This window comes from Diabrotica virgifera, chromosome 9, assembly GCF_917563875.1.
Source record: "Diabrotica virgifera virgifera chromosome 9, PGI_DIABVI_V3a".
In the NCBI taxonomy this organism is placed as follows: Eukaryota; Metazoa; Arthropoda; class Insecta; order Coleoptera; family Chrysomelidae; genus Diabrotica; species Diabrotica virgifera.
Genome location: NC_065451.1, coordinates 156,440,989 through 156,467,857, shown reverse-complemented (window position 1 = coordinate 156,467,857; position 26,869 = coordinate 156,440,989). Strand labels below are relative to the sequence as shown.

At 34.4% G+C, this 26,869-nt stretch overlaps 1 protein-coding gene across 9 annotated transcripts in view; it reads left to right on the top strand.

The window, feature by feature from the left end:
- LOC126891728 (uncharacterized) overlaps positions 1-26,869 on the top strand; it is an 827,477-nt gene that overhangs the window by 736,287 nt on the left and 64,321 nt on the right. For 6 of the 9 annotated variants that reach the window (XM_050660999.1, XM_050660994.1, XM_050660997.1 and 3 more), the window contains exon 12: positions 4,646-4,863. The exons of the other annotated variants lie outside the window; for them this stretch is intronic. In XM_050660999.1, coding sequence (XP_050516956.1) covers positions 4,646-4,863 — 218 coding nt within the window. The remainder of the gene's footprint in view (positions 1-4,645; positions 4,864-26,869) is intronic. 9 annotated transcript variants of the gene reach the window in all.

Here is a 26,869-nt window from a genome sequence, read left to right as displayed (position 1 = left end):
TATAAAACGTTTTACAGTGTTTTAACTATATGCGTATGCGTTCTTTTTTACTTTCACTGCTGGCCAAAATAAAGTGCATGGCTCACTTGTGCCGGAGTTATGAATAAGAATAGATCCGGTCTGATCCTTTTACCAGCGTATTACAACTACACGTAGTTGAGAAATCAACTGTAAATATGAAAATCGTTAAATAGGGACTTTTAATTTTACCTCATGACCACGTTTTCAGCATTTGGAATCAGTGTGCGTTGGTGGAATATTTACTTTAAAGACCCTTAAATATATCGATGGCATCGAGAATCGCGGCGAGATGAATGGGAACTAGCGTGTTTGTAATTTTTACGACATCTAGAAAAAAATTGAAAAAGAAATACAAACGTAATTAGAAAAATTAGAAAAAATGTATGTCTTAGTAAATGGAACAAATTATACGGTAATGAGCGCGCTAATAACCGGCAAAATAACGCAAAAGATGGAAAACATAATACATTGTGACTAAAAAGAGATGATATATGTAGAGGTGGAAATTATCGATATAAACGTATAAATTAACATTACATAACTTAGTCTCCAACCTTAATGTCAACAACTCTCAACAATTGTCAACAACCGAGTATGACAACAACTGTCACTGTAGACGTCTAAAAGTGGGAAACTACGTAATGTAATGTTGCTTTTCTACGACCGTTTAATAACATGCTAATTATTCTCTATTTTTGAATAGATAATAACACCCATTACTTTACCCGTGAGTAATAGTTCATTACTCACGGGCTGAAGTAACGTTAGATTCAAGTGTTGAATACCACTTTTAATAACTGAAATTCCTTAAACTTGTTTATTTTATATAATAATTATTATTGTAACTTATATCAATAATTAACTTAGAAACATTTGTAAAGGATTGTTAACTGTAACAACAGATCAGTTTTTTTTTTACTTTTATACCTTGTTGTTTTCACCCAATTATGAAAAAATGTGAAAACTTTGAATTATCCACGTCCGTCTGCCTCTCTGTCTGTCTCTAATCACAACTCCTCCGCCAATATACGAGCTAAAATGACAAATGAGGTGTCAAATGGAAGCTTACAATTCAAGGATGGTACTAAAAGTGAGATATTTGACGTAGGCTGTCTGTCCGACCGCGAATATAACTTCTCCGTCATTATACCAGGTAGAATGACAAATGAGGTGTCAAATGAAAGCTTATAATGCAAAGATGGTACTAAAGGTGATATATTTTACTTCGGCTCTCTGTCCGTCGGTCCGTCCGACCGAGAATATAACTCCCCCGTCATTATACCAGGTAAAATGATAAATGAGGTGTCAAATGAAAGCTTATAATGCAAGGGTGCTACTAAATGTGACAAATTTGACCTAGCCTGTCTGTCCGTCTGTCCGTCCGACTACGAATAATAGTACGCATATATTATTCGACGCTACTTCCCAAGAAGAGAACAAATATATACTTCCGGTTTCATGACTGTCTGTTCATCTGTCTTTCCGTCCGCGAATACAACTCATCCATTCTTAATACAGATAGAATGACAAATGAGGTATCGAATGAAAGCTTGTAACCCAAGGATGGTATTAAAGACGAGAAATTTGATATCGGACTTCCGGTTTTAGAGTTGCAACCGTATGAACTGTTCTAAAGTGACCGAAATAGTATAAGCGATATATCATTCGACGTGCCTTAGCAAGATGAGAAAAAATTTTGGTTTTGGTTTTTATATCATCTCCGCTTAAGGGGATGGGTACGAACTTTCGTCTTCAATACTATTTAAATCGGCCTGAGAAAACTAATAAGTATTTGTGAAAAATTTAAACGCAGATGAAAGATTACGTTTTTACCGAGGGACGAAAGTCCCTGAAAACTTCTTTATTGTTTATTTTAATAAGTTACATGGGTGAAAAACTAAAAGAAAATTTAGTGTGATTTTTAATTTCAAAGATCTCATTCAAAAGAAACTTTTTATTCATTCTAAGGGACTTTCGGCCCTCGGTAATAAAGTAATCTTTCATTCTGCGTTAAAATTTTTCAAAAATACTTATTAGTTTTCTTAGGATTCGAAAAAAATGATTACATTAATTTATAATATATTGAAAATTTTGACCGGCGTCAAATTTTTGCATTTTGTTCCTTTCCCGTTAAAAAGTTCTAACCAGAAGTGCCGTTATAGTCCCAGAAATAGTACATGTAACACATCAGTCGAAGCGTATTGAAAAGTTGAGTTTTAATCTTTAGTTCCTGTTTTGAAGTCATTTCTGTTTAAACAATGATGACTCAAAGTTTAGTCAAAATGACTCAAAATTAGTAAAATCGTATATCGATCGACGCAAAGTTACACGAAGCGTTCAAATATGGACTTCCAGTTATACTTTCGATTGCTTTGGGTGAAAACCTAGGACTTACGAAGTCCAATTACTTGTTTATTATGAATTTTGACGTTTTATCATTTTTAATGACCGTGACATTAGCGTATTTGCTGTGTTTATTGGAATTTATTTATAACTTGTATTTTGTTTTGTGTTTATTTTATAAAGTTATATTGTGTTAAATATATTATGAAAGAGTGTTAATGCGACTCGCCTACGACTCGTGTCGCAAACTTCATCATCGTAAGTAATAGCCATCATTACATATTCGTTGAATAATATACTAATTTCACCAATTCTGAAAAAATGTGAACACGTTGAGTTATCCACGTCCGTTTTTCCGTCCCTCTGTCTATCCGTGAAATCAATTAACTCCTCCGTCATTATACCAGATAAAATGACAAATGAGGTGCCACAAATGGAAGCTTATAATCCAAGGTTGGTACTAAAGGTGAGAAAATTGACCTAAGCTGTCTGTCCGCCTGTCCGTCCGACCGCGAATATAACTCCTCCGTCACTATACCAGGTAGCATCACAAATGAGGTGTCAAATGATAGCTTATAATCCAAGGATGGTACTGAAGGTGAGAAACTTGACCTAGGCTGTCTGTCCATCTGTCCGTCCGTCCACGAATATAACTCCTCCGTCACTATATCAGGTAGAATGACAAATGAGGTGTCAAATGAAAGCTTATAACCCAAGGATGGTATTAAAGCTGAGAAATTTGACATAGGTCTTTGGTTTTAGTCATCGGATATCAATCGACGCAAAGTTACACGAACAGTTCAAATATCGACTTTCATTTCTACTTTCGATCACTTTTGGGTAAAAACCTAGGACTTACGAGGTCCAATTACTTGTTAATTTATGTATAGATACGTTTATATCGATAATTTTCACCTCTATTAGTTTCATCTTTTTTTAGTTCACAATGTATTATGTTTGCCATCTTTTACGTTATTTTTCCAGTTATTAGCACGCTCATCACTGTATAAACAGATTCGATGTACCTACACTAATTTTGTTTGCATATATTTTACATACACTATATTACCTCGGTGTTCGCCACGTATAAGGTGATGACATGTGGTTGCAATATGTAGTGCCCATGCGCCTCTTTTTACTCGGACAATAAAAACATACCTTGCGTTTTTTTCTTCAGGTAACAGACGTTCAACCTCTTCCCAAATTTTGAGGACAGGCCTAGCGTGACTGTGCTCAAAACTGGAAAGTGGTCTATCGTAAAATTTAAGAGGTGCATCAAAAATATAGCCAGCATTAAAGAAACACACTTATTACCTATTAAATCAAGACTATAGAGACAGCTACTGAAGGGTGTATGGGCATAGGTTACGCGATTGCACCCGAACTGCGACGAAAACCGAGGGGTGTGTTCAAATTTAGTGTCCACTTTTCTAGGGTTAGTGTAAAATTTAGAGTAAGTTAAAGTAGTTAGAGTAAATGTAAATATGTGCGAATTCATCAAAAATTGTTGGTGCTACGCGCAGATACGTTATACGTTTGCTCTGATTGGGTATTTCAATGACATGTCAAAAATTATCCAATATGGCGGCTGTGGTTCAATAATGTGCTGTAATTTTTATTATTATGGGTATTGTTTGGTAAGTTGTGTTTTATAAGTTGTGAGAACAGAAACAAAAGTGAGTTTATAGTTGTACTGACTTTTTAAATAGTTTTTGTATATATTTTTGAACTTATTTATATAGAAGAAAAAAGAATGAGTGTGTCTTTGTACGCAAATTAGAGGTTATACTTCTATTAAAATTGTGTAGAAAATCTGACGATTTTTATATTTTCTACCATTCCTCAAGTGAAAAGCAATTGCCGGGACGCTCCATTTCGTCAAAAAATTATGGTTTAACATTATTGTTTGAGAGTTTACCATTTTTTAATGATTTTAAAATATGACGAAAATACAGCAGAAAATCGAAAAGCTATAGCCCATAAAAAAATTATAGTACAATTCTTTCTGTCGAAAAACGACGTTTTTTAGAGTTTTTACGATTTCTCACGATTTAAGCAATTGCGGGGACGCTCCAGTCATAAAACATGACGTATTAACCTTATTTTAAAATTTTGGTATTGTTTTAAGTATTAATATTAGTTCATTATTTAAATAAAAATACAACTAAAATGTTTAAAATATATTTGTTTTGTTGAAATCCTAAAATAGAAGTATAACTTCTTACGTGCGCACAAAGTACAAACATTCTTTTTTATTTGTTATTTGGACACCATCTTTTAGATTTACATAAACTGACGATGGATTTAAAAAATAAAAACAAAGATTTAAAAGTGATGATCAGCGTTGGTGGCAGCAGAATTAGTTACACACTGCTTAGAACGCTCTTCACAGATAGTGAAAGAAAAGAATCTTTTCTGTATAGTACCGTAGAAATGATACAAGCCTACAGTTTTGATGGATTGGATGTTTCCTGGATGTTCCCAAAACCCAGTGACAAGGTATTTGTTTTTAATTAAATATATACGTGTTTATAGAAAAATATCAAAGTTACTAGTAGGGGAGTGCAATTAGAACGAAAAGATACAATGTTTCGGAAAAAATCAAACAAGGTTATATTTTTCTAAAACTTTTTTTGTTAGTTTATAAATATGTTAAAGTAAAAAGTTCTACTCATAAATTTCGCCGCTAATTGTTTATTAATTGTTTAAACAATAACAATTTTTTTGTATAAATAATGTTAAGAATATGGGTGAATTCAACATTTTATTTTGATAAAAAATGTTTTTATTTTAGTTTTGATTATGCTCAACCCGAATCTGACATTACAATTTGCAAATTCAAAATGGCGGATTTTTTCCTAAAAATCCTTAAAAAGTAGTTGTAAAATCTGAATTTTTCTTATAAAACGTGTTTGTTTACATATATGTGGATATTTTTGAGAGGTTACTGAGCCTGAATCAAATTTTGATAATTTAAATTATAAAATGGCAGATCCAAAATGGCGGATAATTTAAAAAATAGTTATAAAATCATAATTTCTTTACAAAATGTATTTATTTCTACATATATATTTATTTTTGAGAGCTTTGATAAACCTAACTTAAAAATGTTAACATTATAAACTATAAAATGGCGGATCCGAAATTCGGATTTTCTAAAAAGAACATAAAAAGAACATTTTTCTAAAACATTTATTGTCTTTATTTTTAACAGGTTGTTGAATCTGAATTAAAGATTAAAAATTTAAATTTCAGAATGGGGTATCCAAAATGGCGGATATTTAAATAGAAAACAAGTAGAATCCAATCAAACAAATATGGAATTTCATTCTTAAAAAAAAAGATAAACAAATAATTTTCACAATAATATTAAAAATTAAAATTTATTAGAAAGAAAGAACAAATTATTCAAAATTTATCTCTTCAATATCACCTCCAACTACGCTGACACCTTCGCTCTCTTCAATTTGTTGTTCAGTTAAAACGGGACAATTCAAACAGTCTTGTCCGAAACAATGAGAATAATATTGATAAAATATAATATTTTATATTTTCATATTAAGTGTTGAGACAAAGACCATGCACAGCTATTTATGTATGACGAATAACTGTCTTCATAAAATTAATAATAAAACAGTTATCATAAATAATAAGTGAAAATCTAATAATGTTGGGTATACTTAATTTGAAACAATATTAAAAAAAACCAAATTTTCGATTAGGAGGATATAATTACATATTGGAACATAGTTTTTAATTCCAAACAACTTTTCTTTATAAAAATTTTCGATATTGTGAAATATAAAGGTACTTTACTCTTGAGTGAAATTCATATTTTTTGACATACCTCGTACAAAATTAAAAAAAATTGATATTTGATGGTTGCATCTTATGTTATATACGATGCAGACTATTTTATAAAGAATAACTTTTTTTCGTAAAACTGATATTAAAAAAATTATCAATAGGTTCCAAGTTACGCAGACATACTGTATAAGAACTAAAAGAAAATTTTTTTGTTGAACATTTATTATTGTTAAAGCTTATTATTAAATGTATTTTAGGTAAGTTTTACAGAAAATAGTTTTGATCACTCTGTATATACATTTTTTCAGCTGGTAATTTTCGGTTTTTGTATTACATTTTTGTTATCTTTCTTAATTTTCTCAAAAAGAAATTGTTTATTGCATTTTTAAACTAAAATAATTCAGTGTTTTTTAAAGATTACATCCTAAGCTTTAAAAAATTTAAAAAAAATTGTATTAGATTTATTCAAACTTGAGTAATACCGTCTTAAAATGGTGGGAATTCTGTAAAACTACGAAGTTTTCAAAAATTATATTTTTTGAGACATCGTATTATTTGAATTAAATTTTTCAGATTTTTTTTGAATAAAATATCGTTTAGTAAGATGATTGAGAGGTAAGTTGTGCAAATTTGAGAGCTTTATAAGTAAAATTGTATTAGTTACACATTTTTAAATCATTTTTAAACAAAATTCATGTAAGGCTCACTTTCCGCCCACACCGTACTTATGTCCATACATTTTATTTTTTTTATTACAACCATAAGATAGCTTATTTCATTCTCTTTCATGTCCAATTTGTAAAATTTCTTTTGATCCATTAGTTAAATAATTACATTAAAAAAACTCAACCGTGCACTTCTTCCAACGCTAGTTTACAGTGCGCCAATGTGTGTGAAAAGGGTGACTTTAGCCTTATAAATAAAAAATTACAGAAACTAGAGATTTAATTTTAGAAAAATCTTTATATAATATTTTTTTTGTAAAATTTTCTGAATTTTTCAATGGTCGAGTAAGTTTTTTTCTAGAAATTATATTTTCGGAGTTATTTAAAAAAACATCTAACTTCGCTGTTTATTTGTTTAATAAAAAATGAAGCACCCTCTTCTCGAGTAGAACTTTTTGATATGTTGTTTATTAAACATTTCTTAATGAAATTACAAAAAGTTTTATCTTGTTTGATTTTTTCCGAAGTGAAAATCTAAATGCACTCCCCTATAGTACACTTTAGCAGTTTAAAATTTAGCATTTTTTCAAGAATTTTTTACTCAGACCCTTTATTAAAATGAACATAAAGCTTTTTATATATTAATATTTAAGTCTGGACAGTACAAAATGTTTTTTTTTTATTTATACATTTGCACTCATATTATAGAGGTCGTAAAAGTCGAGGCATCCAAAAAATTGTTCCAATGGCGGACAGTTAATCTCAGTTTTAGGATCTTGGAAACAAAAAATCGTACGGCATTTGAAAAAGGAAGGTTTATCACGTGACAAATTACCACCATCAGTGAAAAATTCACCAAAAACAAAAAAATAGCGAAAATTTCAAAAAAAAAGAATGTGAAAAAATTGCCTTTTTCTTCTGCTTTTCATGATGAAAAAATATTTATTTTTTATTTTCTGGTCAAACTGTGGTGAACGGTTAAGGCTCCCCCAAACCAACGCGGAAAATTCGCATTACCTGCGGAATTCCGTACCGCATACGATTCGCATTGAATTGTTTCCACTGTGGTAAGTATACAAGTTCAGACAAGTACGATTTTCGTCGTTCGGGCATGCGTTTTGTCTGCGTATTTATTCGTCCGGAATCTTAGTTCGCACTCGACAGCGTTTTTATCAGTTTCGCAGTGGCTTCGCATGTGAAAAAATTGAAAATGGAGAGAATTATTGAGTTGGTTCGAAAGTATCCTATTCTCTATGACCTTTCTCATGAAGATTATAAAAATGTAAGGAAAAAGGACAAGATTTGGACTAGAATAGGAGAAGAAATAGGCGAAAATGGTGAGTAGTTTTACGATTTGTATTGGTTTATTTTTCTACATCTAAGACTAAAGAAAAGCAGAGGCCTAAACAATACTATATTTACTGCAAGAAGAGTCCATTATTTTCATCGTGAACAATTTATTCATAGTCCTGAATTAAAATACGTGGCAAATTTTTCTCGAACAGAAAATGCCAGTCTTGCAGCTCTCCTTGGGTCATTGTCCAAATTTTGAAATGCTCCAAGTTCAGGCTCTGGTGGATCTAAAAGTTCTATGAATCTATCATCACATTTTTTTGTCCTTAGAAAATTATGCAAAATACATGCAGTTTTCACAATGAGAATACTAGTATCAATTTTTGTTTCCATTGGTCTGTAGAATATACGCCATTTTTGTGCCAATATTCCGAAAGCGTTTTCTACTACTCTTCTCGCTTTACAGAGCCTCACATTATAATTTTCCTTGAAAATATCTGTTCTGCTTTGACTGTATGGAAAGGGCCTCAACAAGTATGGTTTTAGTGCAAAGGCTTCGTCTCCAATTAAGACATGGGGGGAAAGTTCATTCTGGCCTGGGAGATTTTTCGGCTCAGGTACACCCATCTGATTTGTTTCAAATCTTCTTCCCATGTTGGAAGCTTCGAATATTCCACCGTCGCTGTTTTTACCAAAACCGCCAATATCAACTGAAATGAATCTATAATCTGGGCCAACAATAGCCATTAATACTGTAGAAAACTTATTCAAATAACACCAATAATTAGATCCTGTTTTGTCTGGACACTTGATAGTAACATGCTTGCCATCGATGCTACCAATACAATTTGGGAATCGCCAGGTATTTCTAAAACCTTCTTCAGATTTTTTCCATATTTCTGTAGTTGGTTCGGGCAAGTAAATATGTTGCAAATTTCTACATAAAGCTTCACAAACTTCTACAACTATGGCACTTATAGTCGAAAACCCGACTCTAAAACTATGGCCTATTGTATAACATGTATCTCCGGTAGCCAGATACCTAAAAAAGAGTATTTTGTTTCAGGGGATGAGATTAAAAAAAAATGGAGGAATCTGCGCGATACGTACGCTAAGTACATAAGAACTAATAAAACTAGAACTGGACAAGCGGCAAGCGATAAAAAAAATGGATATGGGCAGATCATATGGAATCGTTCAAACCGTTCCTAAATTTTGCTAAGACTGCATCCAATGTCACAGATGTTGATACACAAGAATCTGAAGCATTCCCAAATATAGAATCACCCGAAAATATATTAACGGATGAAAATTCCGCAGTACAGAAACCAACGTGTAGTAAAAATCTACTAACAACTCAGACAGATGATTCCCAGAATAAGATTCAACCCTCCTCATCGAAACCTACTCGAAATTAAGCTCCTAGGGTTACTCTTTCAAATGAAACTCCTTCTACAGGCAGAACAAACAGAAAACGCAATTCTGAGCCATCCACATCTGTGAAAGATATGATCAGTTATTTTGAGAGCAAAAAGAGAGTAGTGCATGATGCTACCTATCAACTGTTTTTGGCTCATGCTTCTACGGTAAAATCTTTCTCTCCTAGAAGGCAAATTGAAACAAAAATGAAGATTGCGCAAGTTATCATGGAGCAGAAGTTGCTTCAATTGGAGGAAAGTTCTTTGAATAGCCATCAATCTAGAGCTGAAAGTACAGACACCTATCAAAACCCCTCTTCCGTCGGAAGTATTTCGGTTGTATCCCTACCTTCACCAAATGACACTGCATTACCTAAACAATCGAATACTTCTGGGTTCTATGAAGTGAATTGTGAAAATAATTATATTACACTACACAACTTGGCGCAGAGTTGCAACCAAGCAGCTTCTCATAATCCATCAGTTTCCAACTATGTCAATTCCTTTGACCCTTACAATACATAAAGTATATTTTAGAGTTATTTTGATCCTTATTCTCTTTTACTGTAGTAAATTAATGATATAAATAATGCCTGCAGTTTTTTTTTCATTTTCTTACCTTAATGTTATGGCCAACCGTTCTTCGGGAGAAATAGCTTCTCGGTAATTCGTGTCTGATTTTCCAATATCATTTTCTACAAGGTGCAACAGTTCATCGAAACAATCTATTGTCATTCTAAAATAAATGTAGCATCTTTTATCGTCTTTTCGTAATTGAGGCATCAGCGTGTGGTATTCCCCACATTTCAGTCTTTCTAGATTGATATTATGAACCCATTTTCTTCTTTTCCTAAGATTAAATTCATAATATAGTCCATATTGTTGTTTTAGGATAACTATAGATAATAATTTTACCTTGAATTGTCGTCCTCCATTGCTAACATTACAAGAGCTTCTTCTTCATCTGATGATGTATACATTTTTGTGAAGAATTGAGATCACTGAGTAGTATTCTTTGTTTTTCGTTGTCACCAACTCTTCTCAATACTAGACACATACGAGTATGACGCGAATATATTCGCTTCAATATGAAGTTCTTTACGAATTCCGTCAGGAATTCGACTGCGAACTTTCCGTCACGAATCCGCTGCGAATAATTCGCGTGGGTGTATTTGGGACAAGTTTCTCTCAGTTCCTAAAAAGTTATCGCAACAGTTAGGTTGAGAGTAGTTTCTCAGACGACGCCGGACCGTTGGTGTCACTTTTTTGTGTTCATACTTGGAGTTCAAGAAGAACAAGAGGATGTTCTTATTTTAGAAAAACGCAAGATTTGCAGTTTATGTCCTTGTAGAAAGCGCAGGATGACAAAATACCTGTGCTTGCGTTGCAAAAACCTGTTTGTTTCTGATGTACAAAACCTCTACCTATGTAAAAATTGCATATAAAATAGGTAAAGTTTGACTGATGCTGGAAACAAACATTTTTGATCGATTTTTATTTTACCTAGTTTTTTGTTTAGTGTACAGTTTGAACATCTATCCTAGCAATACATTTTGTTTTTCATGTTGTTTTTTATATTTTTTTTTTATTTACTTTACAAAACTATGTACTTTTTCACAAATATTTGTGCGGATTTCAGTTTTATTTTAATTTTTTTTTCTTAACCCAAATAACGCCCAAATCTAATACGTTCACTTTTATATAAACATATCAAGGTATGTTTGTAACATTTATTTATATAAAAAAATTATTTTTGAGTGCTGTTTGGCTTCCTTGAAAACAGTAGTTTCGCAGACGACGCCGGACCAGTTACGCTACTGCTACAGTACCGGACCAGTTAAGGGTTTAAGTTTTATTTGTAAAAAATTTGGTGAAAAATTTAACCCTACGTTAGGCGCGCGGTTATTGCTGACGAGCTTAGTCGCGCGGTCTACGATTGTAGACCAATAGTTTTTTGTTGTATAATACCGGATTTTGACCAAATTAACAAATTAATGGTTAATAATATATTTATTTATGTCCGTACTTTGATATTAGATAATATGTTTTGTTCCTTGGCTTCTCTCAGTTTGACAGTGGTAAAATTAAAATCGAGGTCATGATTTTTTGGGTTTTTATTCGCAAGTAAATGAAAATGGTCACAAAAATAAGCTCAATTTAGTAAAAAACACAAATATTTTTTATCTTTGAACTTCTAGAATGATCAATAGGGATGACTAATAAAGAATAGAACTAAAAATTAAAAAAGAACAAACCTATTAAATGGTAAAAGTTGCACAACTTTAGTTCGTCAAACATTCAGTGCAAATATCCCTGAGATGATCCTTACATGCAAATTTGTCAAATCTTTGCCATGCCGTTCTTGTTGCAAATTCGTGCACAAATACAACATCGTCCCACGTAATTTGTTGGACTATTAGGGGGACGGGGTACGACTTCTTGAACTCCTAGCAGTACACGAGCTCGTCGTCTAAGTTCTCTTAGTAGGGAAGGTATAGTTGATCCATATTCAATTTGCGGTTTGATTAGTTCCCATGCTAAGTTTTCAATGAAGTCGCTTCTTGAAACTTTTTCATTTATGTTTTAGCTTTATATACACAGCAGGCTACATATTAGCTTTATATATACAACTAAAAACTGGACCACGCTTAGTCGTGCGGTCTACGGTTGTAGACCAGTGCTTTTTGAATAATGGTAAAAAAATAATGCAAACAGATCGGTGGCGTTTAGCAAACTGAAGAGTAAGTTGGAAGTATTAGTGACAGCTACTAAGCGGGATGGGGGCGTATGTACAGTTTTCTGCAATTAGCGACCACTTAAAGGAGAGTGGTCTACGATTGTAGACCGCACGACTAACGGAGGGTTAAATCTGACCCTTAACCTCAATTAATCCGCAATGCATGGGACACATTCAACTACACAACTGTCAAATAATTTATCTTCTTTGACCTGTTTCTGTTTTTTTATACGAACGGCCTTCTTTCGTTGCCGCTTTGATTTTTTATGGGCCATGGAAATTCTCTGTTCGTAGTTCCCCAGCACGTAATTATAAGCAGCGAAGCCAATGGCACAGTATACAGAGGTTACAAAGTAAAATCATTCCGGTGTCGGCACTTTGATCTCTACGAGTAATACTGCCATAGTACACAAAATACTGATTCGCAAGTGGTACGTGTGTGCAGTGCCCGCACCCTCCTTTGGTGACCCGACAGAGCCGTACTAAAACTTTCTGGGCCTACTACTATTTATTAACATAAAAAATGCAGCTTTCCATATTTAACTGCTCAGAAGTTTTTAAATGTTAATATTACAAAAACAAGGGGTTTAATAAATCAAAAACAATATTACAATTCAATATTTATATTTCAACGTTTACATTACAGTTTAATTTTCTTAAAAATATCAACGGTATTGCGCAAGTTTTAAACTTCAATGGTTTTTAATATATTGTACACGTCATTATAGACGTCAAAAAAAGGCGGTTAATTTCGAAGTTCTCACAGCATTGCTATACTCTGTTTTTAAACCAGGAGGAGTAATTCAAATTTACCGCGCCGTAATGCTTGTTTGTAATCAAGCATACTTTGATCATAAGGCAATACATAAAGAGACATGGATTTCACCAGATGGCCAAACAAGGAATCAAATTGACCATATTTTGATTGAAGCTAAACATGCTAAACAAATAACAGATGTACGAAGTTATCGAGGAGCTGATATGGATTCCGATCATATATTGTTGATAGCAAAAATAAGAGAAAGAATGCCGAAACCGAGAGGTCAATTGGAAAGTCGAAAAAAATACGATGTTGCAAAATTGAACAACGAGGACATTGCAAAGAGCTTTGAAGCGGAAATTACGGACAAGCTTAGAGGTAGGCAGTACCATGACAATATAGAAACGGAGTGGACAGAAATTGAGGAATCTTTGAAGGAATCAGCAAGTAAGCACCTGGGACAAGTAAGTAGAAAACAGGAAAAAGAATGGTTCGATGATGACTGTAGGAAAAGGTTAGAGAAAAGGAATCAGGCACGACAAAGAATGATAGATGAGCCTAGTGAAAAAAATAGAAAGAAATATGAAGAAGAGAGGAGAAACACAAAAAGAATGTGTAGATACAAAAAGCGGGAACACATGAGTAAAAAGCTTGAAGATATTGAACAACACTATATCAATAAGAACATTAGAAATTTCTACCAAGAAGCAAAAAGAAGTAAAGAACAGTATTCAAGAGGACAAAACTTTTACAGGAGCAAAGAGGGGCACCTAATAGGCGACAAGGAAGGAAAACTGGATAGATGGAGAGAGCATTTTGAGGAACTGCTAAATGAGAGGCAGGAAGGTAATGACGAGGTTCAGATGGAAGTGATACAAGAAAACTACAACCAAGAGGATGTAGTGGGGCCGCCAACAGACGAGGAAATAATGGAAGTTTTAAGAAGCATAAAGAACAACAAGAGTGAGGGTATCAACGACATTCCAGGAGAAATGATTAAACATGGAGGTAAAATATTAGAAAAGAGAATATGCAGTATACTAAAGATGATATGGGATCAGGAAGAAATGCCGAGACAATGGAGTCAGGCTGTAATATGCCCGATATTCAAAAAGGGAGATAAATCTCAATTTGAAAGTTACAGAGGTATCGCTTTGCTTGATGTAATTTATAAAGTCCTTGCCAAGGTTATAAGAGAAAAATTATACAGATATATTAGTGTGCAGGTAGGAGAATGTCAAGGTGGTTTTAAGAAAGGAAGATCTACCATCGATAAGATTTTCGTACTAAAGATACAGTGCGGTACCTACGAACAACAGCTAAATATGAAGCTCCTGTTTATAGACTTCAAGCAGGCATATGATACAGTCGTAAGGAAACGCCTTTATCATGCACTTCGGTTAATTGGGATATCGGGGAAGTTGGTCAAACTGGTGAAAATGACACTCGAGAGAACAGAAAATCGAGTAGCACTGGAGGGTAGCCTCTCAGAAAAGTTTAAAGTACGAAGGGGTTTGAAGCAGGGAGACCCTCTATCAACTGTCCTTTTCAATTGTGTATTAGAGGCAATATTCAGGGAGAGCGGGATCAGAACGCAAGGTACGATCCATGATAGAAGAACTCAGGTACTTGCATATGCAGACGACATAGTATTAATAACAAGAACAAAAAGAGAACTGCTAAGAGTATTTAACCTTTTTGAAAGAAAAGCTAAGCAGTACGGTCTGAAAATTAACGAACACAAAACAAAATTTATGGAAATGGGAGATACACTAAATGAAGAACAGGTTTTGAAAATTAGAATAGATAACGATGGAAAAGAATATTGTTTCGAGAAAGTAAAAGAACTTGAATACCTAGGGGTCACTGTAACAGAGAAAGGAGATGAAGTTCCAGAAATTGAAAAAAGAATTGCGAAGGGAAGACGAGCAGTTGGAGCATTGAGCATACTTTTACAAAGTAGTCTTATCTCAAGAGCAGCAAAATTGCGGTTATATAGTACGGTGATATAACCTACAGTACTGTATAGTAGTGAATGTTGGGTTCTGAATAAGAGAGAAGAAAATGCATTGGAAAGATGGGAACGGAGTGTGCTGAGAAAGATTTTCGGTGGTGTGAAAGTGGGAGAGAACGAATGGAGAAGACGGAGGAATGCGGAAGTTCAAGAACTGTTTGGGAAGCCAGTAATCAGCCATATGGTAAAAACTAGAAGACTTCGCTGGCTAGGACATGTGGAAAGGATGTCAGGGGACCGATGGGCGAAGAGTATATTGTTAAGAGGTGAGGGAAGAAGAAGAAGGGGTCGACCGCGGAAAAAGTGGCTGGAAGCAGCCAAAGAGGATCTACAAAGAGCAGGCGTTGTAAACTGGAAGACAGCTGCCCTGGACAGAGTAAAGTGGAGAAAGACAGTTGAAAAATTTGAAGCCATGGGCCCCTGAGGCCTGCAGCGCTATTATATATATATAATGCTTGTTTGTAATTCGACCAACGGCAGGCAAGTTTACTCCACTCTTATGAAATTTTGACACTTGTAACATTTATAAAATTTTGACACTATTGGCATTTCATAGGTTAATTAGGTTATATCTGCAATTTTTTGTGTTTTCTGCATTGTTCCTTTAGTTTTTAGATGTTTAGTCTACTTTTATATAAAAAACGGTTGGTTTTAGTATATTATAATATGTATGGATTTTCAGTCGATCGGATAGCTGAGTGCGACTAGCGGCTGACCCGCACTTCACTTCGCCGTGAGGTACGAGAGTTCAAGCCCAAGCCAGGCCATCGGAAAAACAAAAAGGCTAACGCGTCAGTATAAAATTAGAAATATGAATCTGTTGCTTAGACTGGAATATGCGGGCATCTGATCGACCTATGAGGGAGCAGTACGGCAAGGGATAAGGGCTTGCGGCTCGGTGATACTCCCCCATAGATCCCTACCTAAGGGCGTTGACGCCTAAGAACGGTGTATATACATGGATTTTCATCGAAAACCGACATGATCAACCAAAAAAGAAAATGTACCTATTGGGTGATTTTTCTAGTGACTTTCTTGGGTGTGAATCTATCTTTTTAGTTTACTCCTCCTGGTTAAAAAACAAAGCATAGTAGTATGAAGAGTAGGTAAGTAACACCGGTTCTAGGCCACCGCGCAGGGCCGTAACCACCATTGGGGCAACCGGGGCAGTGCCTCGGGGCCCCCGGCCAAGGGGGGCCCCGCAGGAGTCCCCTTTGATTGGCCGAGATAATACGAGTACATTGACTAACAGAGATTGACATATATTTTAACGAGGAGAATAAAAATATATATTTTAAAAGTCGATCCCAACAAAATATTTTCTTCTTCTTCTTCTTCTTCTTCTTCTTCTTCTTCTTCTTCTTCTTCTTTTTGTATAGACATGACTCTGTCTGTTTTTTCAATGTGCCTCTAGTAAGTCTTCCATCTAGTCGTTCCATCGTCTTCGTGGTCTTCCCACTGATCCTCTTCCTATTGGGGAACGGTCTTTCGCTGTCCTGACTACCCTATTTGTTGTCATTCGGCTTATGTGGTCATTCCATTTTATTCTTCTGTTTCTTACCCAGTAGTATTACTTAGGAAATTAGTTATTTTGGCGTAATAAAACCTAAAATGGCCATTGGAAGAGGGGGTCCGGGCTAAGCTGGGGCCTCCGAGACCTTTCGTGAAGATATAAATTGTTACTGAGGAAATTAGCTATTTTGGCGAAATAAAAACTAAAATGCAACCGGAATAGGGGCCCCAGGTCACAGTTACTTTGTCTTAACCAATTTACTCCAGACCACATCTTGGTACGTGAAAGGAACTACATGGTACCACATATTGAAAAGAAAGGTAAGGGTAATAGAATCAGCACATTAGGATCAGTCCCACCAGTACAGTGACCAGCTTCACTGGGTGTGTTTGGCTCACGCTGCAGTTGCTTACTTTACTTACTTTACTTAGTCCTAAGCCTTTCTACCTTTAGGTGTAAGGCCGGTGGAGTTGAGTTTGGCATTGTAGTCTCCATGCTTTCCGATCTTGCGTTAGGTTTCTTGCACTTTCCAATGTCAATCCCTTCTTCTCGACTTCTTTCCTGATTTCATCTACCCACATAACTCTTGGTCTTCCTCTTTTGTTTTTCCCCTGCACTCTCGTTTCGAACACTCGTTTTGTAAGCCTCTCGTTCGATATTCTACACACGTGCCCGAACCATCTTAGTTGTCCCTCCACTATTTTTTCATTGATTGGTTCCAGTTTTAGGTTTTGTCTAATTGTTTCGTTTCGTATTTTGTCTGTCCTCTTTCTGTTTGCTATTTTCCTCAGGAATCTCATTTCCATAGCATTGACTCTGGATTTTTGTCTCCCCGTCAATGTCCATGTCTCGCTGTTATACATGATTGTTGGTCTAACTACTGATTTAACGACTGCCGTTTTTACTTTCTCCGGTATCTCTTTTTTCCCCAAAAATGTTGTTTTCATAGCGTTAAATAAGCTTCCTGTTCGTCCCATTCTCTCGTTTATTTCCATGTCTTGTTTACCATTTGCTTCGATTATTACTCCTAGGTATTTAAAATATTCCACTTGCTCTAGTTGTTTCCCGTCTAATTCTATTGCGTGTGTATTCCTCGTATTTGAAATTATCATTGTTTTTGTTTTCTCTGTATTAATTTTCATATTTATATTTGATAGTTCTTCTTCTAGAATTTCAAGATTGTTCTGTAAGTCTTCTTTGGTTTCTGCTATCAATAACATGTCGTCTGCAAATAGTAGCTCCGATAGTTGAGTCCGTTTCATTTGCCAGTATCCTAATGTTAGTTTTTTCATTCTTCTCTTGACTTTCTTTATCGCTTCATCCAGTACCACTGAGAATAGCAGCGGACTCAGCACGCATCCCTGTTTGACACCTTGACTTGTAGTAAATTCTCTGGATTCCTCGTTATTGGTTCTTATTGTATTTGTATTATTTTTGTACATATCCTTTATTACTTCTATTATGTGTCCATACGTCCTTTCTTCGGATTCTGTCAAACGCCTTTTCCAGGTCAATGAAGCACATATGTATCTCTCTATTCTTCTTGATTACCTTCTCACTTACTTGTCTTAATGTGAATATTAGGTCTTGCGTGCTTCTGTCCTTCCTGAATCCACACTGTGTGTCTTCCATAGTTGTTTCTATTTGGGTTTTGATTCTTGTCTCTATTATTCTTGCGAAAACCTTCCCAGGGATACTTGATATGGTGATACCTCGGTAATTATTACAGTTTCTCTTGTCTCCCTTTTTGTGTATTGGTAGTATAATGTCTTTCTTCCAGTCCTTTGGTAATTCTGCTCTATTTATGATATCATTCATTAGTTCTTTCATGCTATCCATTCCCTCTGTCCCCATGAATTTTATCATTTCCGGGGTGATATGATCCTTGCCTGGTGCTTTGCCCAATTTTACTCTTTCTATCGCTTTCTCTAATTCCTCTCTTGTTATGGATTCCACTTGTTGTTCTTCATTCCTTTCTTGTATCTCCCCTGTGTTGTCCGTGTCTGCATGAGTTAGCTCTTTGAAATGTTCTCTCCATCTTTCCATTATTTGTTTTTCTTCTGTTAGTACGTTTCCATTCTTGTCTTTTATATTCGGCATCGTGTGCTCTTTCTTTTGTCTGAGTTGTTTTAATGCGCCGTAGAAGAGTTTTTGGTTTTCCCTATAATTTTTTGTCATTTTTTGTCCAAATCTCTCCCATGACCTTTCCTTTCCTGCTTTCACCGCTATTTTAACCTCTTTCCTTTTTTCTTTATATGCCTCGTAATCTTCTAGGTGTTTTGTGCTTAGGTATCTCTTCCATTTGTCTTTTTTATTCTTTATTTTCTCTCGTATTTCTTCCGTCCACCATTCCGTTCTCCTCATGTTAGTATTTGCTATTTTTGCTTTCCCACAAGTTTCCTCAGCTGCTTTGATTATGCTGGTTTTTAGATATTCCCATTTTTCTTCTATATTTGTATTTTTTGCCCGACCTTTCAGGGTATTGTCTAATTTTTCTTGGAACTTCTTCTTATATCTTTTCTCTTTTAATTTGTAACTTTTTATTTTTTCATTTACTACCTTTCTTCTCTTTTCTTCTTTTTCTTCTGTTGTTCTCATTCTCATTATTACTAGATGGTGGTCACTGCCAATATCTGAGCCTCTTTTCACTTTCGTATCCTGTACTCTTTTCCATTTGTTGCTGCTTACCAAAAAGTAATCTATGATTGATTTTTCGTTTCTGCTGTCTTGTACTCTCGTGTATTTGTGTACTTCTTTATGTTTAAATTTTGTATTTGTTATAACTAGTTTGTTCTCCATACATATTTCTATTATTCTTTCACCATTTCTGTTTAGTATTTCTTCTCCTTCTTTTCCCATGCACTCCTCTATTCCGCTGTTGTTGTTTCCGACTCTACCGTTTAGATCTCCCATTACAATTATGTTTTCTTCCCCATTATCAATTTGCATTTGGAGCTCCTCGAAAAATTTATCTTTCTCTTCCTTTCTTGCATCTTCATTTACGCCGTAGGCTGTTATTATTGTCCATATTTCTTCGTCCATCAGTTTCATTTTCACCGATAATATTCTCTGGTTAACATATGTTTCTTCTATAACTTGTTGTAGTCTATTCGGTGAAATTATTATCCCGACTCCTTCTTTTGCTCTCTCTTTTGTATCCGCTCCTACCCAAAGCAACCAATATCCTTTGTGTATTTTCTTAAGACCTTTTCCTTTCATCTTCGTTTCCGTTATTCCTAGTATTTCTATTTTTTGTTTTATCATTTCTTCTACCAGTTCTTCCTCTTTTCCATTGATGCTTCTCACATTCCATGTTCCCATTTTTATCTCTCCTTTTTTCTGCAATCTAGCTTTCCCCTTCTTTTATTTTCATCCTTGTTTACCTGTGCATCATCTTTTCCCCTATCGCTTTTCCCATTCATTGCCTTGGTCGTCATTGTTATGTGTCCGGTCTCAATATTTTCTATTACTTTTTTGGGGTCCTTTCCCCGACGTTTCTGTGAATTTGTATAATTTTCTCATTATTATGGTCCCATTTCCACTCCTTCCCATTAATCTCCAGTTTCATATATCCTATCTTCGTAGTATTACCTTTGTCTTTTTCTTCTTTTGCCATTTTCCTAATTTTTGCTTGTATTTCCATTTCCTTTCTTGTTAAATCTGATTCTATATACACCTTTTGTCCCTGTAGATTCTTCAGTTTTCCTTTGTTTTTTAGTACACTTAGCTTATCCGTTAGGTTTTCCATTTCTGCTACAAAAATTTGGTCTCCGATCTTCACCGCTCCTCTCAGTTTGACCTGTAATTTCAGATTTTTTCCTATGAAGTGTTCTACTGACTCCTTTACTGGTTTTCCGTCGTTAGGATCCAGTGTTAGGCCCTTTAATACTATATTATTTCTCCGTCTATCTTTTTCCAATTGTTCTATTCTTTTGTTTGCCATTTTCAAACCTTCTTCCAATTTTTTGTTTTTTTCTTTTAGCTCTTTAATATATTCCATCATTTGCTTTTGGCCTTTCCGTATGGTTCTTATTTCTGCCATCATTTCATCATTTTTCCACATAACTTCCCGCATTATTATTATCATCTCTTCATTTGTATCGTTGGTTTTATTCGGTGTTCGTCTCGTCATATTACTCTCGTTATGCATAACTCGACCAAGCGCCAAAACATAGTTTTGAGATAAATGGCTTCAAAGTTTATCGTTTCTTAAAAATGCATTTATTAACATATTTGCACAAAATTTTAACAGAAGAATGATCACCTCTAACACTTTTTGGTTGCAAAGTTTCAATATAATCGCACCTACGATATTCTAGAAAAAAAAATAAAATGTCGCTTGGTCTACTTATGCTTTAAATATATTTTAGGAAGTTTAGCTGTTATACATTACTAGACCAACTACCATTTATGTCGTTTGGTCTATTAATGCAAAACAAAATATTGCGATATGCCTCTTGTAATCACTAAATAAATACGTATATAAAAACTAGTATTTTTTAATTGTTATGTTAAACGTGTATTGCTAAATTATAATCAATTCAATTATCATTAAATATATTTTTTGCATTTTATTGCTCTAAATTTATTTTACCATTCAATAGCGTTAATTCCAATACAGTTAAAATTATCTCAATAAAAAATTGGAGTATACAAAGTTTTTAAACTTGCGGTAAAATCTTTTTTTACATCTATACCTTTTTTATTGCCAAGACTGTGTTGTCATGTAAAATGATATTTATTTATCTATTAACTTGCAGTAGGGACCATTGACAATTCATAAATTTAGTTTTGTTGAATTATTAAAAAGCTGTTGTTATTCGAAGCGTTAGTGTACTAAACAGCGGTACATCCTTTCTTTATTGCTCAGCCTGTGTTAAGACATTGTAAAATGAGATTTATTTTTTAATAACTTGCAGCAGTCCGAACCATTTGACAATCGATACGAATTGAATTTTGTAGAATTTTCAGTATTTTGTTTTTATACAAAGCGTAAGGGTATTTGAAGCAGTCTGAAGTAAATCATGTTTTTTTATTCTTAGAATTATTTTATGCCTTATACATATAGGTATAGAGATTTTATATATATTATTTGTATTTTTAATTTAATTATACATAAAAACAACATTTTCACCTTAAAACAATTCGATCATTTTTTGACCGAAACTTCAAAATTAATGTGTACATTAAGGGGTACAAAAATGTTATTCTGTCCAAACGCCTATAGGTCTGGATCCCGCGTATGAAAAAAAAGTTGATTAATAGCAAGCTGAAAATTTGTTAATAGCTTAAGGGTGTCTAGTCGGATAAACTTTGTTATATGAGAACACTGGAACAGGGGCAGTTTTAATTGTGGAACAGGTTAAAAATTTGGAACGTTCAGACTACGAAAACGGCACATTTATTTTGTCCTACAGAACAGACTTAAACTCTCCGAACAGAGATTAAACTCTCATGCTAAAATCAGACTGCTGTTTATCACCTGTCATAATTCCTGTCATTTAACATATTCTACATGTTCCACTCATTAAAACGCCCATTTGGTGATAAATAGCAGTCTGATTTTTGCATGAGAGTTTAATCTTTGTTCGGAGAGTTTAAGTCTGTTCTGTCGGACAAAATACATGTGTCGTTTTCGTGGTCTGACCGTTCCAAATTTTTAACCTGTTCCACAATTAAAACTTCCCCTGTTCCAGTGTTCCCATATATCAAAGTTTGTCGGACTAGACACCCTTAAGCTATTAACAAATTTTCAGCTTGCTATTAATCAACTTTTTTTTCATACGCGGGATCCAGACCTATTAGTTAAGCATAACCAGAACAAAGTCGGCGCTTAGTCTACTATTGCGAAACTAAGAATGGGTGCTATGGATATAGTCTCGTTATGCAAAACTAAAAACCCTTAATAGACAGAATGTCGCTTGGTTTAATTTTGTTTTTCTTAGTAACCGTTAACGTAACAATAACAGGGATTTTTTTCCAAGATAGTTTTAGCTATGTGTCACCAGAATCCGCTGTTATCTCGATTTTAAAGAAATGGCGCTTGGTCGAGTTATGCATAACGCCGTCCAATTTTAGAAAAAAATGACAGAGACCTTTTTTACTCAGAATGACCGAAATTATCTAAAAAAAATTGTTCGAAATGAAAAAATTACTTTTGTGAATTTGTTTAAAAAAAATTGTTTAAACAATTTTTTGACCACGGCACCGCCCGGCACCCTGTGGATATGTTATAAGGACCTCTTTTTCAGTAAGTTTGTGCAAACAAAACGAATCGGAATAATTTCGCTAGCGGGGGCGACGATACTGCCCGGTCTAAAGGTCTTGTTATCATGTTTGTCAGGAAACTATTTTGCAAAACACGGGTATCTTATCTCTGAAATGGACAGCGCAACCGTGAGAATGTGAACATGTGATCACGTTCGTGCCGCGTGGGGTAACGAGCTGCGGGATCCTTTAAAAGACCGAGCAGCCCACTCCTTTGTCACAGTACGCATTTGAACTCGTAGACAATAAGTTGTTCGCAGTTGTGTAAAGTGAAAAAATATATCTGATAAAGGTAAGCGTTTTTCTCTTTGTATTTATGTTTATTGTTTACTTGTATTTATGTTCGTTCTAACAATGTATTTTTGTATAAGAATTGCCCTTCGCTTATCGTGGTTCGATTTCAAGCAGGGTTATTAAAAAATATGTACGTTGTGTAGACATTACGTCCTTTCTATCAATGTTATTGTTCAAAAACATTTCACGGGTGCTAGATTTATAAGAATTGTTCTCCTCTTATCGTATCTCAATATCATGCAGTATATTGGCCTGTTCTTGTCATAGTTTGAAGTCACACAGTATTGTAATTTAAAAACATGTATACTTTTTGAGTTCATGTAACGTCTAGCATAAGTCGCGTCTGTTCTCTCATCCTAAGTATGTAGTGCATCTCCCCATTCACGTTAAACAAAAAACAACTGTCTCTTATTGTTGCAGATGGATCTAACCAAAATTAACGCCTCGTCTCTTGCAGAAATAAAGCCATCACTCAAACTCAGAGACCTACCTATTGGGCTATTGATACACCTGTGAAAATCTTTGGAGCGAAAATAGTAAACAGAACGTTTGGAGAGACCGTATTGCTTGACCTAGAAGAAAACGTGGTCTTCCTACCAGATAGAGTAACAAAGGACTATAAACCATTTGTGCAAAAATTCTCAAGCCAAAAATATTCTTTGGTATTCCGAGGACTAACTAACACTGGGAAGAAGTATCCAGTAGCAAAGTTTGAAATCATTCAGCATTAACAAAAATTGGTGAGTTTTTCATTTTTTACAATTTAGTGTTTCTTTAATCATGAGTGGTAGCATGGGGAATTAAGTTGTGACATTGTACAAAATTTGGTTAAAGCGCGAGACATTCTGTTTCAAAATTATACACTGCGAGAAGCAAACATCTAGCTAAAACATATTAAGAAACAATTGACATTGTTTAATAAAGCTATTCGTTATGGGGACTTGTATGTACGCAAAATTACGCCAATTGCAAACAAACATTGGATATTTAAAAACAATTAAAGTGGAAATTCAAAATTTTTCTCAACACGTGGCTGCCGGCATTAGCAAAGTTAAATGGGAGGAGGTAACTTCATCGTTTGCAAGTCGGGTTAGAACGGGAATCATTATTAATTTAGCTCATAAGGACTTAGCACAATTTTTAGTGATTGTTTTACGCTGTTCAAAATTAGAATTAAAAATATTTTATAAAAATTCAATGTACTAAAATGTAATACCGCTTTTTGTGGTCAGTTTATAAGAAAAGCAAATCAGGGGGAAAATACCGAATTTAAGTATTTTAACACAAAAGATGAAAGTATAGACACAGGAACGGACTTGAGTTTATGGTTCCACTCAAACGTCATCGATAAACTTATGGCGAAACTATCGGAGTTTGAGGAAAAGGGTTCAGGGTGGGCATTGGAAAAAATAGTATCTTTGGAGGTTAATATTAATAAATATGAAATCGGGAATGGAGCCTTTATTAAGCTACCAGAACACATCCCAAAAAGGCATGCCTGTATCAATATCAAAAACAATGACGAAGCTTGCTTTTTGGGGAATAGTTTCAGCGCTGTATCCTGCAAAAGAGCATTCATATCGAACTAGTTCATATCCACAATACGCAACTGTCTTAAATGTTGATAGTTTGAAAACACCAATGACTATTGGAGGCATTTCAAAATTTGAAAAGCAAAATGACATCTCTGTAAACTTGTATGGGTTGGAAATGAATGTCGCTAAAGAAAAAACATTTTACATAACAATGCTGCTAAGGTTGTGTAAAACTAAATTAACTAGACATGTAAATTTGTTGATGATACAAGATAAATATTTTCCAAAATTAAACGATTATGAGGCACCTATTGAGGATGATGAAATTGTAGATATCAAATACCATTATTGCATGATAAAGAATCTGTCTTGGCTTTTATCTGGACAAGTAAGTAAATATGAACATAAAATATTTGTATGTGCTAGATGCTTAAATTATTTTAGGAATCTTATAGACTTAATAACCATGCAAAGTATTGTGAGAAAATCAACGACTGCAAAGTTTCATTTCCACCATATCAACATGTTGAATTCAAAAACCATATATATAAACAGGTAGCACCGTTTGTTGTCTATGCAGACTTTGAAGCAATGCTACAAAAAATTAAAAATAGCCCATTTCAAGGTAAAACCATTAAACATCAGGAGCATAAAGCCTTTAGCGCCGGGTATTACGAAAATGTTCGTATGATGAATCATTATCTTTTTATCGAAGCTACGCAGGTACGGACTGTCTAGACTGGTTTGCCAAGGAAATGGCTAAGTTGACTATGTTTGTATATGGAAAGATAAAGCATATTGAGCCCATGAATATTAAACCAAACACTAATGGAGCAATAGCCTGTCACATTTGTGAAAAACAATTTGTAGAACAAGATGTGGTTGTTAAAGATCATTGTCACTTTACTAAAGCTTTTCGAGGTATTACGCACCAAGTGTGTAATCTTAACTTTAGAAAACAGTTTGTTGTTCCTGTGTTCTTTCATAATCTCAGAGGTTACGACTCACATTTCATGATAAGGCAATTGGCATAAAAAGGAAGTATCAGTCTACTTCCAAAAAACAAGGAAAGATATATTTCCTTTATTCTGAACGAGACCGAATCCAAAGTTAAATTGAGATTCGTTGATTCATTGAGATTTTTGAATTTCTCATTGGATAAACTGGCAACCACATTGAATACCGAAGATTTAAGGTACTTGGCTCGAGAATTTTCAAATATCACCGCTGAACAATTAGAGTTATTGCGAAGAAAAGGTGTATTTCCCTATGAGCACATTGATTCTATGGATAGGTTAAAGGAAACTTAACTAACACCTATTGATAAAGTTTACAGTTCGCTAACCGGTGAAAACATCACTAAAGATATGTACCAACATGCGCAGAACGTATGGCGATCATTTGATTTTAAAAATATTTTGGAATACATATATCATATTATATATGAAGACCGATATAATGTTGTTAACTTGTATCTTTGAGAATTTCCGGCAAAAATGTCGAGGTACATAAGGTTTTGATCCCTCCTGGTACTACACTATGCCAGGATTTTCATGGGATGCAATGCTAAAATACACAGGTTGCAAATTGGAGTTGCTGCAGGATATCGATAAAGTCATGTTTATTGAAAAATCTATTCGAGGTGGATTTAGTCAAGTGAGTAATCGATACTCGGAGGCTAATAACAAGTATATGCCAATTTACGACCCCTCAAAGTCCAGCAAGTATTTGTTGTATTTGGATGTTAATAATTTATATGGCTGGGCAATGTCCCAACGTTTACCGTATGCAAAGTTTGAGTGGGTAGACACCAACATTGATGTGCTTAGTATTCAAAATGATGCAGCGGAAGGTTTTATTTTGCAAGTTGATTTGGAGTACCCAGAACACTTGCACGACTTACATCGTGATTTTCCGTATTGTTATGAACATCAAGTTCCACCAGGATCAAGGTTTAAGAAGCTTATGACTACCCTCCATAATAAAACAGAGTACACGCTGCATTACTGCAACCTCAAACAAGCTCTCAATGCAGGGCTTAAATTAACAAAAATTCATAAAGTGTTAAAGTTTCAACAAAGCGCATGACTCAAGCCGTATAACCTTAATACAAAATTACGAACTGCAACAACAACGACATTTGAGAAAGATTTATATAAGTTAGCTAACAATGCCATATTTGGTAAAACCATCGAAAACATA